This window comes from Taeniopygia guttata, chromosome 2, assembly GCF_048771995.1.
Source record: "Taeniopygia guttata chromosome 2, bTaeGut7.mat, whole genome shotgun sequence".
NCBI lineage: Eukaryota > Metazoa > Chordata > Aves > Passeriformes > Estrildidae > Taeniopygia > Taeniopygia guttata.
The window spans coordinates 81388324-81402478 of NC_133026.1; the positions used below are offsets into that span (position 1 = coordinate 81388324).

The window sequence follows — 14155 nt, forward strand, 5'->3', positions numbered from 1 at the left end:
CTACCACAGTACAGCTGCATTACGTATTTTTTCAGGAATTTAAGTTTTCACATGGTAAGTGCTACATGGCTATAGATTCCACCACTTCTGCGTGTAATTCAGGAAGACATAACATTCCTGACACCCTCATTATTAGAAAGCTAATTACCTGTGAATTAGCAATTCAGAAATCAAGACAGAAATAAGTTTATACTCCAAGCACCCACTAAGGCACTCCTGGCTCATTTACCAGGCAACTCAACACGCAGTTACTCATTAACTCCACAAAGCACCTACCTGCCAAACCAAGTGCTCCTTTACAACAGCTGTGCCTGACAGACAGACGCTCAGCACAATCGTGTGAGATGCAGAGGTCACAACGCTGGCAACTATAGCATCCCTCATGTTGAAGGGCAGCATGGTGTACACCACAAAAATGATGAACAAGAAAAATGATACCTGTGCAAGGCAAAAAGAAAAAGAAGCATGTCAAATTCACTTTGGAATAAGATTTTTTAAATAGCATTTGATTTTGAACTGTCTTCAGCATAAAGTTACACACCAGTTTTTCATGGGAAAGTCATTGCTAAACACTGAAGAAAATTGATTTAGGAAGAATTAATTTTTAAGAGTTGGAAAATTTGTATTCTATTAGACTTAATAAGTGTGGTTTCAAGATACTAAATAATGGTTTCAGACCTACAGAATATTCCAAACTTTTCAAATTTTACTTCAAATTTATACTTTAAATTTTTTATTTTTATAATACTCTATTTACAAGTAAAGAGTTATCCCAGGACTGGTCAATTTTCATTGTGACCTGCATTACAAAACACTCTGCCAAACTCCTCACAAACCCTTTATTTCAGTACAGAGAGATTTTGTACATCCTGATGACCTAAAAATTCACAATATCATATACATGAAATTATGTAAAAAAAAAAAAAAAAGCTTAAGTTCAGCCAAAAAATTTGATGTAACAAGATTGTATTTCATAAATATCTTCATGACCTATGTCAAATTCCATGAAATCACTATATTTTAAGGTAATACATTTATTTAATCATGAAAAACAGCTTCAGAAAATCACAGTCCATATGCAGAATCTCCTGTCAGCTTCTTTTAAAGGGTACTAGTGTCCAAACTAACCTTATGGGAAAAATGCACAGCCAACCCATAACAGCAAAGGAGATTCCTTTGTTATATATAGGAAAATATATATTTGATGCTGTGCTTATGTTCCAAACCCCACCACACATTTGAGAAAATGTAACTAGATTTGGGACACAGGTTTTGCACACATAAGTAAGTAGGCGATTCTGAAAATGTGCCAGCTGGTATATAATTATATCTCCATGTAAGGCTTTCCATCAGCTTGAGTTGACTTGCAAGCCTACCATCCAGCAGTTCATACACACAGTACAGAACACAGAAAGCTCCCAGGCAGGTGTGAGCAAGAGTAATTTGCTGCTCGCTTCCCTTCGTGCCAGTCTGCATTCTTCCCATCTGCATGTGACAACTACATAGTCAAAACTGAAGTCAAAGGTATGTGCTCCTGCAGGACAGTGGAGGCATTCTTTTCCATCATAGGGACAGAACGACAGAACTGGATGGAGATGTCCACTTCTGTTATCCATTCATCTTTCTGCAATCCCTCCATTAAGATCAATCCATCTCCTTCTTCTCATACCCTTTTCAATGCTGTCAGCTCTCCCATATACTCAAGAGTCAAATAGTTCAAAGGCATGAAATGAAAGAGAACTACAAAGGAAGTGAGGGATAACAAGAAAATACAGCAAGGAAAAAGCAAAGCTTTTGCTTTGCCTCTCTACTCTTCCAACCTACCAACAGATATCACAAGAAAGCAAAAGTGTTTGATATCTCGTTGGTTTCAGTCCTCCCTAGAAGTTTTCACAGTGATCAGATGTTAGTAAAACCAACAGCAAAGAAAAGGGTGTACAAACTTGGTCTAGTAAGAGAAGGGTTATGCCAGTGTGATGGTCGGAAGCTGTCCAGGCTGAGGAAAAATCAACTGTGATATTGACAGAACAAACTGGGAATTTTAAAACTTGGAAAAGGTGTAGAAAGCTCTGGCAGGCTAGGAAAGAGAAACATAGCATGTACTTTTGAGAGGCTAGGAAAAGGGTAACTCTCATCAGCTTCACTTTAATTCCTGTAGAAATAACAGCAAATAATAATGGATATACAGCAATTCATAATCAAGAGTCCCAAAAGTTAAGAAAAACACAGGTAATAGCAAATGTGATTTTGCTGAGAACAAATCATGTTAAAGCAATTACATCTTCTGTCATGAAAACCAGCATCAGTATAGGGAAAACCCAAATAATGAGATAGGCAGCAACAAGGGATGTCAAAGGTCCTCTACTGCAAGAGTAAGATGAACAGATGCCAAAGGCAAAATATCCTACTAGCATGTAAGACCAGCTGCCTAAAATATATTTCCAGCTAAAGGCCAGGCTGAAAGGGGGCCTGAGCAAATTCCTCTGGTGGAAGGTTGCCCTTCCCGCGGCAGAGAAGTTGGAAGCAGATGATCTTTAAGTTTCCTTCAACACAAACCATTATGTGATTTTAATATTAAAAAAAAAGTTTGAGGAAGAATCCCAGATCCAAGTCCTGGAAAAGGATTTCAAACACCCCCATTCTTAGTGATTTTTCATATAAACAAGGTTTTGTTGTTTCCAAGTTTAACTTTCTCATTGCCTATGTGGTATTCACATATGTGTGAAAACTTTATTAATAGAAAATAAAAAATTATTCATCTTTAACTGGTTTGTCTCAAAAAATATAGTTTGCATATTTTTTAATATCTGACTTTATAGCCAAACTAAAGGGTCCACTCCATTTGTGTGGTACATGCTAAGTACTTTTCCAAACTTACAAGTGGATGTAGGACAATGTCTGATGCTGTTGCTTTTCAACTTTGACAGAAAATAGGCTACTAATCATGTGACCAAGATTTTGACATTCTGCAATACTTCTAGTGGTGTCAGCTGTATCAGCTCCAAATTCCCTTTATATCTGTAAACAACTGTTTTATAAATCACCTCACTACTTTCCTTGGTCAAAATAAATGGATCATTTCAACATTCAACAATTACAAACAGAGAACACTTTTAGGAAGTTCAGCCCCTGTTGACATTACATATACAATTAGGCTGGGTTGCAGAGGAACTGTGTCAAAGAATACTCGATAAAAAAAATTGACCCATCAAGTCTTATATTTGCATATATCTGCAGTTTTGAAATTTGCTGTTGCAAAGCAGGCTATCGTTCAGTCATGCAAAGGCAGAAACTCTCCTCCAAAATATATGTAGAAAATGGCACTTATCAATGGCTCTTTAATTCTTTGTCACACTGCTTTTCCCCTATTTCTTGTAGTAATCTAATGACCCAAGAGAGCTCCTTTTATCACAGAGGTTGCTTTTTTATTTCACAATGGCTGAAGAGTGTTTTCCCCATGTAGCCTCAAGTAAGATTCTTCTACCATTCATCTTGATCGCAGACATACATAGTATGTATAACTTGGAACCTTTAAACGTATTTCAAAACACCAGTGTATTTAAGTTTAATATTGTAGAAGTTAACACACAAAGGCTTTTCACCAAGTAGAAAGAGGAACAGAATTCTTAGTCTGAGTGACAATCTGCAGAATGATCACCATTGCCTTTTTACTGTCTGCTCTTTACCATTGATCTTTATCATGAACGGCCCTTTCCATTATCATTTTGTAAGAACTGTCAGAATATTGCTGATAGCAACATTAAAAAGCAGTGATGCCAAGCTCTGAAAGACCCCATTATCTCACTGCAAGACTTGCTAATGCCAGTGATCATAGCACACCTGCACTTGGTGTGTGTTCCTGTCAGTAAACACAGAGTTAATTTACAGTGCAGTATTTTTGACACTATTAAAAGTAGCCTGTTCCACCAAACTGTGCAACAATCATAAGGCCTGTCGCTGTTATGTTGGCAGCAGTCTTTCATGTGGGTCATTACTACAACTGCCTAGTTGAAATGTGCTTTTCATCCTGATCTGAACTTATACTAATTCTCAGATACTGGGAGTTTATGCTTTCTATACCTTGGAGATGGGAGTGCTTGAGCAGAGATGGTGTGCATCACAGCATGTAGCATTCATTTTTGGTTAACACTGGTGTGACATCTTACACACAAGTATCTGGCTTTCCTGCTTTGATTGAGCTTTATCCAGGACTCTGGCCCATCACTCTTGACTGTCAGAGCTTAGCAAATTTTGAGTGGGTTTTGTGCTCTCTGTATTTCTTCTCCCATACCTCAGCAGGGTCACGTTGTCATCTACTATGTAAGCAGTTCTTTCCACAGCAATTTAAAGGACGGTGCACTGCTGTAATGTAGCTGCCTGGATGGGTACACAACAGGTGTTTTTCCTGCAGATTTTGTGCAGCTGCTTTCAGAAGGGCGGCAAAAGTTCACGTACAGATTGCTGCAGTGATGCCACTGGAAAGAGCTGGACACAAAATGGTAAAATGACACCATGGTGTGGGATATGACGATCATGAACTCCTACAAAAACTCTCTTGTCACAGAACACAACGCAACTATGACTAAGCATCTTCAGCGTGCAAAATAGAAAGATTCAGGCTGCACAAAATAGAGAAGTAGATTCTTCTTTAAGTTAAACCCATTCTGAGCATTTTTCATGTTGGCAGTTTTGTCCCAGGAGCTCTAGATCTACACTGGCTACTACAGCCTTTAGTCTGTCCTGTTGACTGACAGCTAGGAGAACTGGTATGAAGTTGATATTTGGTGTTTCACTGACGTTGCTATTGGTAATGTCACTAGTTTGGACTGATGACACAAACTACAGTGGACCCAAGCCATGAATCCATGATGGTTTTTGTGGATACAACCTGTTCTGAGAAACCTTGTATCCCTTGTGCCACCAGTTTCTACTCCTCAGTGGGGTTGCCTTAACTGTAAAGAGTACATGGAGCAGAAATTTTAATATATCTTACAAATTAAAATTGTCTTTCCTAGAACACAGGGTATCACAGGGGATGTTGCTTTGGCACAGAGAACAACTATAAAAAAGATACTGATCATTCATTTTTCTACAAATTATGTTCCAACAATGACTCACGATTTCCCACCTAGACAGCCTTTTTAACACTGATGGTTAATCACAACAGGCTTGGCATGCGTAAAATTCACTCAAGCTTATGTTACTCTGACCAGAATTTTTCACTGAGGAGCATGATACCTTGGCACTGAATCCAGCCTGCAAATTTAAATGTACCATTTCAGTATAAATTAGGGAAAAGCATTTTGGACACAGCCAGCAGTAGTGAGGCTACAGCTAATAAAATATCTGCAGTTCTTTGGGGGAACTGCAACAGTGATGGCTTTTCACTGTATAATCATAATTAAACTGGTAAGATTACAAAACTAAGTAGGCAGCCCACTACAGGATCACTTTCAGAGGTTTTTCAAGATCAGTTTCCACATCACTGTGTAAAAGGAACAAAAATCATCAGCTAATTGAAGAATTTTTCCTTTGAAAGACACTTAGATTCCAGCCATTGTTTTCGAATGTTGTCTGTATACCCAATTGCACAGAAGATGCTCTAGCTTTTCTAAAGAAATAGCTAGGTTTAATAAGATTTGGTACAATGTACTAATCTTAAAACTTAGTTAAAAATACTGTGTTTAATACAATGTACGTTTTATGGCAACAGAAGGGTATTTATACAAGCTATAAACTGTATATTAAGAACTTTGTGTTGGCAGTGTAAACGTTGCAAATATGTAATGCTCTTTGCCACTGTAATTCTGAAGTCCAGTCCCCATATTTCTATCTGGGCAATGTTCAAAGAATAAAACAAGCTACACACGTAAAACAAAAAAACTTAGAGTATGAATATCAGCTTCTGTTCTGAGTCACCTATAAAAAGACTAAAATTATGAAAGCATTGAATTAGTGAAGGTGGAAATGTTGTTCACCAAACCCTGAAACACCAGAAGAAAGGGCACTTAATGGAAGTAGAAGGTTGGTTGAGAAAAGGTGAAAAGGAAGCCACTATCCTTAGTGGATAGTGATGTTCTTGAACGTACACTACCAAGATCAAAAAGAGATTAAACTAATTCATCGACACTTTACCCATAAACCAACAAAAAAAAAAAAAAAAACAGGGCAGGGCAATGCACCCTCTGCTGTCACTAACATGTGGAGGCTGGCCAAGGTGTGAAGGAAACTGAGCACACAAAGTGATCAATTTGGCATGCTGCCTTTTAGTAGCAGCCTCTCTTGCAACTCTTGGAGACACATTGCTGTGCTAGATGGATCATGGCCTTACCCTGCAAGACGTTCCTATGTTCTGGTGCTGAGAGTCAAAAGTGCTTCAGAGGAAAAGAAAAAGATAAAGCAGTTATGACACAGTATTCTCCCTGACTTTAAAATAAAGCAAGACAATTCAGAAAAATAACTGAAATCCCAGTGAGACTATGAATAGAAGCCTTGTAGAACCATTCCCGAGTTAGAAGGGAACTGGGAGAGGGAAGTTGAACTTTGAGCAACAACAGGATAAAACACAAAAGAAGCTGAATATTAATTTGTATAAAAATAATGGTTTCTAAGTGCCTGGTATGCCATAAACCTCAAGAATAAAGTCAACAAGGAAGATTTGTTTGTGATATACTCCACAAAATCATGTCCAAAATAAATTACTACTTCACTATTTTTACCAAACATAAAGTTTTATTTTCCAATAATTGTCATAGAAGTAGTAAACAACTCTGCAAATCATGTCTTGTTCTTAATCATAGAGAACTCTCAAAGTAATAATCCCTTTCTTTTGATCACAGGTCTGGGTTTAAAGGTCATCAGGAAACAGTCATTACAGCCTCTGCCAAAAAATTAACAACAACCATTAGCAAAATTGGACAGAATAAAAGCAAGTTGATTGCACTAAAATGGATATTTTAAAGTAATTTTACAATAAGAGACCTTCAAATGTGCTCCTAAAGTCACATATTAATGTGATAGTAAGATGAAAGACTCCTGGAAAGGAAGAAAAATTCATATTTGAAATAATCAAGATACAAACTGATTGCATGCTGTCTACTGTGTGATTGCTTTCTGTGTCACAGAACCTTTTCTTTCACTGCATGGGACCAGTAAAAGAGACATGAGAGTTTGAAGGAGTAACAAAGGAACATCAGCAGTGACCCACCAATTCATAACAATTTTTTGTCCTTCCTGCTACAAAAAGAGGAGACTGAGCTACCATCATTTCTAGTAGATTTGAGATTATTCCTGAACACACTCAGAAAAGAAAAATTTCTTTTACCTCCTAACACCTTGTTTTTACCATCATTCCTTTTCTCACTTAATTCTCGTCTTTCTGCTGTATCTTTCCACACTTGTTTCAGCCACATTATAGTCTAAGCAGTCAAGAAGACAGATTTGTTCTGCCGCACCATTGCTAAATCCCTGCAAGCAGAAAGACAACTTCATAAAGCACCATATAGCCCAACAATGGCACCTGTTGGCAGTGATTTCACTCTTAACTGGACCAGATGACAATAAGCCATGTCTTTGTTTTTGTCAGTGATGAGAAAAGTGAAAACCATCAGACATAGTGAATTCATTGTTCATCCTTGTTATCTTTCCCTCCTGTGTTTTACTGTGTTAAATATTAAGGTCAGAAACCTAGAATTGCAACAGTAATTCCATATCATCACAGAAAGCATTTTCTCTAAAAGGGACAGTTGATACCCTCTTTCATGCTATCTTAGTAATTTATTTTTTTGTTTAATCTAAGGACAGTGATAAAGATATTATATCATGTTGTTAAAACTAAAGCCTTGTCTTTCTATGCCATCATAAAAGTAAAAGTAAATGTATTTAATTCTGGCTAAGACCATGCTGCATCCTATTCAGAAGTCTAAACTGCAATTAAATTAACACATTTTAAAAGTGGAAAGATCCAAATAATTATACAGTATATGTAAACAGACTCAAGTCCAAAGCAATGAACTCCATTATCACATGGACTATTAAGGAGGTAATTTTACAACACCCAAGCACCATACCTCAAATTTTAAAGTAGTTGAATAAGAACATACATTGAAAACTTTTTCAGAGTTTGTATGAAGAGACATACACAACTGTGAAAGAAACATAAAATATGTAAAAACTTAATCTAATTAGAAAGGATGTGAAAATCCATATTAATATATGCATGCTTGCACATACACAGAAAATATGAGCAATGACAGCAATTAATTTTAAAAAAAAATCAAAGGAGCTAGTACCACAGAAGAAGAATATACCACACTTCAGGAGATTCAATAAGTCTTTTCTACATATTAGACATAAAAGGAGCCCAACAGTGAATTTTATCAATTATTGTAAGAGAAAGTAAACTGTTAATTCCAACAAAAGAAAAGCAGAACAATCAAATAAAAATGACTGTGCTCTATCAAGAAAAAAACTAAAGGATATGTTTACATCATGCTAAACAATAATTGTGGTACATTTTTATGCTCCAATATATTAGCTCACAAGTATATAAAGCCACAGATACTAGTGCTGAGAAATTTTGGAACATGAGGTCCAATAAAACATGCTTCAGCATCTTATAAGAGTTCATGATTATGTATGTTTGTTTTCCATACTGCCTATACACCAGGCCAGCTCCAGAGAACCAAGGTAAAATTAGATTGGTAAAATGAAAAAGTAGAAAGTAAGAGCAGAAAATAAATAGTCAACTTTTACACTGAGAGGACTGATTCAGAGGACTCGCATTTATTCAATGTCATCCTAAATGTTTAAAAAAAGGAGTGGAACAGTGATGTGGCAATTATTGATGGGGTTTTAATACTGTTCAGGGTATTCAAAATCAGCAAAACATGGGAAAAGTTGCAGAAGCGATTCACACTGCTGTGACTGGGCCATAGCAGATGAAATCCAATACGATAAATGCAAAATAGGAATGAAGAATTTCAACCAAACACCTCCAGAAGCGGGCTTAAGCTTAGTTATTACATCCTCTGACAAAGATACAAGACTCACTGTGAATAGCTCTGAGAAAAAATGAATGATAGCAGGGGCTGAAAGGACAAATAAAATGATAGCAATTATTAGGAAAAGAATAGAGAATCAAGCATCAGGATGACATTGTATGAATCCATGATGTGCGCATTTCTTGAATAGTTCATGCACTTCCTTCCCCAACTTAAAAAAAAAAAAAAAAATCAAGGGAAAAAGAAACCATGTTGGTAACATCTCCCCCCCACCCCCCAGCATTCTCTTCGCTAGGCTGAATAGGCCCAGCGCTCTCATCCTGCCTTCAAATCAAAGATGTTCCAGTCTCTCAGTCATCTTTGTGGCCCTTCACTGGACTCACTCACTTAAAACTGTATTGCTTGAGCACTGGGGAGTCCAGGACTGGACCAGAACTTCAGATTTGATGTCACCAGTGCCAAGAAGTGAAAAAGGATCACTTCTCTCAACCATTAGGAAGGGCGTAGCTCTTCCTAAAGGAGCCCAGGGCATGATCACACAACCATATCCAGTACCACCCAAAAACATGAGGAATTATAAGCCCTGACAGACCTGTGCCTCTGACATACTGACCCACGGGAACATTACAGACACCAAAGTAGCCTTAACAACACATTGAGAAGCCCTGGAAATCTGAGTCAATTATTGTCAGAAAATCCAACAACAGCCATGCTTGAAAATAAAGAAGGAGGTGAAACAGGAGCATACTCTGGCAACTCTGAGGAGCCATTTCCTTTACAGATCAGAAGCCCTCCTTTCCTTGAGATATTCAAGTGTCAGCAAAGGGTAGCACTCCCTGGTGAGTGACATTTGCTGTGGCAGGTGTCAGAATGAAGGGAAAATAACCAGACATTGATACAGGGTCATGGTTGGGGTATATCTGGTAGAAAACTTTAGATGAGGGAAGTGCCTGAACGAAGGCGACTTAGAGTTCCTTTGCACAAATCAATAGTCTCATATAGCAGCTCAAGTCAGAAACTGCTGCAAAAGAAAAACATGGTAAATTTACATGACAGGAAGATGTTAACCTGACAAGATGGTTTTTTTGCAAATTATGGTTTAATCTAAGCATGTATTTTTAGGCAAAACAGAAAAGAAACACAAGACATTGCCAAGAAAAGGAGCCTCTTGATGACTGTCATGAAATACTGTGACTGTGTACAGAGTGGTAGTAGCATAATGTTAATGGGAAAGGAAGGAAACTAATTTCTTCTTTAGGAGAGCTGCCAAAATAGGACACAACACCTCCTTGGTAAAACTCATTAATCATAGAAACAACAAGCTAGAAGTGTATGACATCAAAGAAGTGGACAAAACCACATTCAGAGAAACTAAATTGTGTGGAGGGGAAAAAAATGAGAAAAAATCACAGCTTTTAGTTGTCAGTGAGGCTAAAACAGGTTTTGTAGCACTTGCTCAAAAACCTGTGTTATTTTGCTGTAACACCTGCCTTTCCCAAAGACTTTCAAATCATTTGCTAAAACTTTTCCCCGGACTTTAATACAGGATGAAATTACCACTCTGGTTCTTGCACAGTGCCTATAGGACCTCAGTCTAAAGCTGTTCAGAGCTTCCTACTTGCAGCCTTGGCTGTTATGCCCATGGGCCATAATATGAGCCATGCCAACCCAACCAGTGCTGCTGTGCTGGATTGCATGGAAAAGGATTGCCACTGGCAATATCACCTGTTTTCTCCCATGCCCTTCTCCCCCTCTTCAGCTGTGGGGTTTGATTTATAGTTGGGGACCCAACCATAAGCGTGCAGAGATCTCAGCAGCCGCTGACATCAGCATGTTCCAGCCAGCACAACCAGCACCCCATGCAGGAACCATCATCTGGGAGTCTGAACAGATCCTGAAGAGAACCACATAGCCACAACAGGGCTAAGTGCCACAGGGAGAGCCACATGCTGAGCTAGAGGTGACACACACAAAAGGATGTTAATGTGGAGTGCACCAGATGCTTCTCTCCCAGATGACCACTGGGGAGTGTTTGTCTTTTCCCTTTTCTCGCTCTTTCCTATTTTGTTTCTCTTTCTTCACCATTACCATCAACACATGCCATCAGCTACAAACTCTGCCAATAACTCTGTACATGAGAACCTGTCCTAACATTGTCTTCTCTCTCAACTTTTGAAGTCTACAAAGTGTATTTCTAATGTCAGAAATCACTTTTTTCTACATCAGATAGTAGTTAAGATTTTCATGGCCACTAATGTGCCAGCCTCCACATGAACATCGGGGACCAACATTGTTAGTAGCCTGGATGCCGCTTCCTTAGGAAGGAAGTAGGGAAGAGGCAGTCCAGGTTCTCTTTCACTCCATACCTTTCCATAGGGCAAAAGTCACAGGTGTGGGATGCAAAGGTTGAACAGCAATGTAGGAATGGACACATATACCAAGCAATGATAATAGCAATAAAAATCATCATCACCTCTTCTCTAGATTTGATATGTAAAAATTCGATATATTTTACTCATAACACTCTCCAAAGCAAAACGGAATTAGAGAGAAGGTATTTATACATTTATTTTCCACTGCCACATTTTTCAAACTGCCTTTTTTGGGAATGTTAATCCCTACTAGATTCATGGTATAAATCAAAGCTGTTAATTCTCTTACAGGGATTTAATTTCAATTGAAATTAAAGAAAAAAACTCAGTAAAGTAATTTCACGGTAATTTGTAGAAATTTGACCTGTTTTAATAACATAGATAAACCTTCACTTGAGATCTGTCAGAGGTTTACCCTGTTGTAGATAAAGACTGAAAGGAGAAAGAGGATTAAACTGGAAAGGGGTTACACAGAAATTACATGAAGGTTTGAATTTAACCTGACAGGCAGATTCACCATTAACATAAGTCATCTCAAACTTCTCTCATTGCCTGCCTCTGTCCTGTTCAAGGTCACATGCTTTCCTCAGCACAAGTTTTACACAGTGAGCTTCTTTTCGTTTTGAATCCAAACCTTTTTGTCATACTGTAGCTGGGTCTCACTCTTCAGATATTTTTGTAGATTTTTTTTGTGAATATAAGAATGTAGAAATAAATCAAAATGATAATATTGATAATTTATTTATAAGTGAAAAATTCTCAGATGAATTTCAAACACACACACATACACACTTTATTATGGAATTGAAAAACAATATATCAAATGAAACATCTTTTCAGTATATAAGTAAATAAATATAGACTGCTATTACTTTAATGTAACATCTATATTTGAAACAATGTTATGTAAAATGTAAAGTATTGTTGCAATAGAGAGCAGCAGTTGAGTATTTCCTTAAACTGGGTGATCTTAATCTTTATAACCCTGATTTAAAATTCAGAGTCCTTCATATTGGAAACACTGCAATTATTTTTATAAAGAGTTCAATTGATTTAATGAGTAAGGTAGTCCCAGCTACTCATGAACTACCGATATGATTCCATCTGTAACTCTTGAATGTTGCTGTCTTCTAATTACAAAGAAACTCGTTATGTAGCTGTAGGATTAGTTAAATTAATCCCAGTAGGATGAATACAGAGAAAAAGTTATTCCAATCTGTTTTAACAAGCATAGCATTTCATATCTCAGTGCATTGTAAGTATTAAAATTAGTCAACAATTAATTTACATGTTATTTTGCAGAAAGTTCTGCCATTGCTTGCTGGAACGACTTCCTTGTTTCACACCTGTCATTTTACACTTTCATGGTACAAAGCTTTTTCTCCTCAAAAGTCTTCAGTGGAACAATTTGCATAGAAGTCTGAATCCCCAAAGTAAAAAAAACAATGTACTCAAAATCCCAGAAAGCATTTCACAACTTCCAAAAGAATCAGAATACCACCTTTTTACAGTATAATCTCTCTAGGTTGTATATACCACACACATCCAGAAAAATTTTCTGAATTAAACAAGGAAATATTTGATATATTTCTTCACTTAATAGAATCAGAGCAATTTTAGGTTGGAAGGAGCCTCTGGAGGTCATCCTGTCCAACCTCCTGACAGATAATGGTCAAATTACTTCATATAATGGGCACAATTTTAAATTAATTTATTTTTGTTTACCCAAAACTATATGCATTTTTATGGAGTGTGGAATTAATTAAAAGAGACACTAAACAGAGAAATAAGACATAAAAACCAAAACTGCTCTTTAATATTCCTTTTTACAGTAGGAAATAACATCTGTGTTATCAATGATGACATTCAGTTTTGCAGGTGAACAGAACAAGGCAATTCCTCTAAAATGAGCAGAATACTTTTAATCTCCTTATTGAAATACCCAATCCCCAAACACTATTGAATTCAAACCCCCAAATTCAATGAAATTCCCAAACTCAGTGTACAAGAAGAACCTGTCAAGCAGAACCTGCCAAGACTAGATGTGTCACAAAATGGCAAAAAATACACGGTCATATTCTGTCTAAATTATCATACAGTCTCACTTAAAGGAACCACACAACTTTGCCCATGAAAAAAAATAGCAGGAAAACACAGGCAAGAATTTGCAGATACTGCAATGAGAGAACACTGCAACCCAATTCTGATATACAAATGCATTCCTTGCAGTTATTGCAATAATACAGTAGAGTTCTTCTCTCCTATTTTGCTGTCTGATTGTTCACATCCACAGAAATAGATGCAAACGCAGAGGCAGCCACAGTTAGAGAAATGGCTAAAATCTACCTTCCAGTCAATGCTTGTGGCTCAGAATACAGAAACCAATGGCAACCATCCATGGCATAAGAATGCAGTCATACAATGATATTCTCAAATATTTCTGAGAAGACTGGCCAACTCCAAGTAAGCGTGCTATATCAAATCCAAAGTCACTGCTGACCTGATTTAGTACTAACAAAGGAAATTTAAAAAAAAGAAAAAGAAAACCATGCCATGCACCTGAGAAGCTGCTGGACTTGTCACCACTTTCTTGACAGCTGAAGTGAACAAATCTATTCTTGCAGCCAAAGCGAACAAATCTATTCTTGCAGTCAGTTCAAATCCCTGAGCATTTAAATAAGCCCGAGGAAAAAAAAAATTAAACTACACATCAGTCCTGAATCCTGCATTTCTTTCCCAGGCAGCCTGTCCACTGGATTAACACATTACCATTACCAACAA

The 14155-nt window shown here is 37.3% G+C and overlaps 1 protein-coding gene across 2 annotated transcripts in view; it reads right to left on the reverse strand.

The window, feature by feature from the left end:
• The window catches only part of ADCY2 (adenylate cyclase 2), a 203891-nt gene that overhangs the window by 139840 nt on the left and 49896 nt on the right, over positions 1-14155 (reverse strand). For both annotated transcript variants that reach the window (XM_072924342.1, XM_012571829.5), the window contains one exon: positions 277-438. In XM_072924342.1, the coding sequence (XP_072780443.1) occupies positions 277-438 (162 nt within the window). The remainder of the gene's footprint in view (positions 1-276; positions 439-14155) is intronic.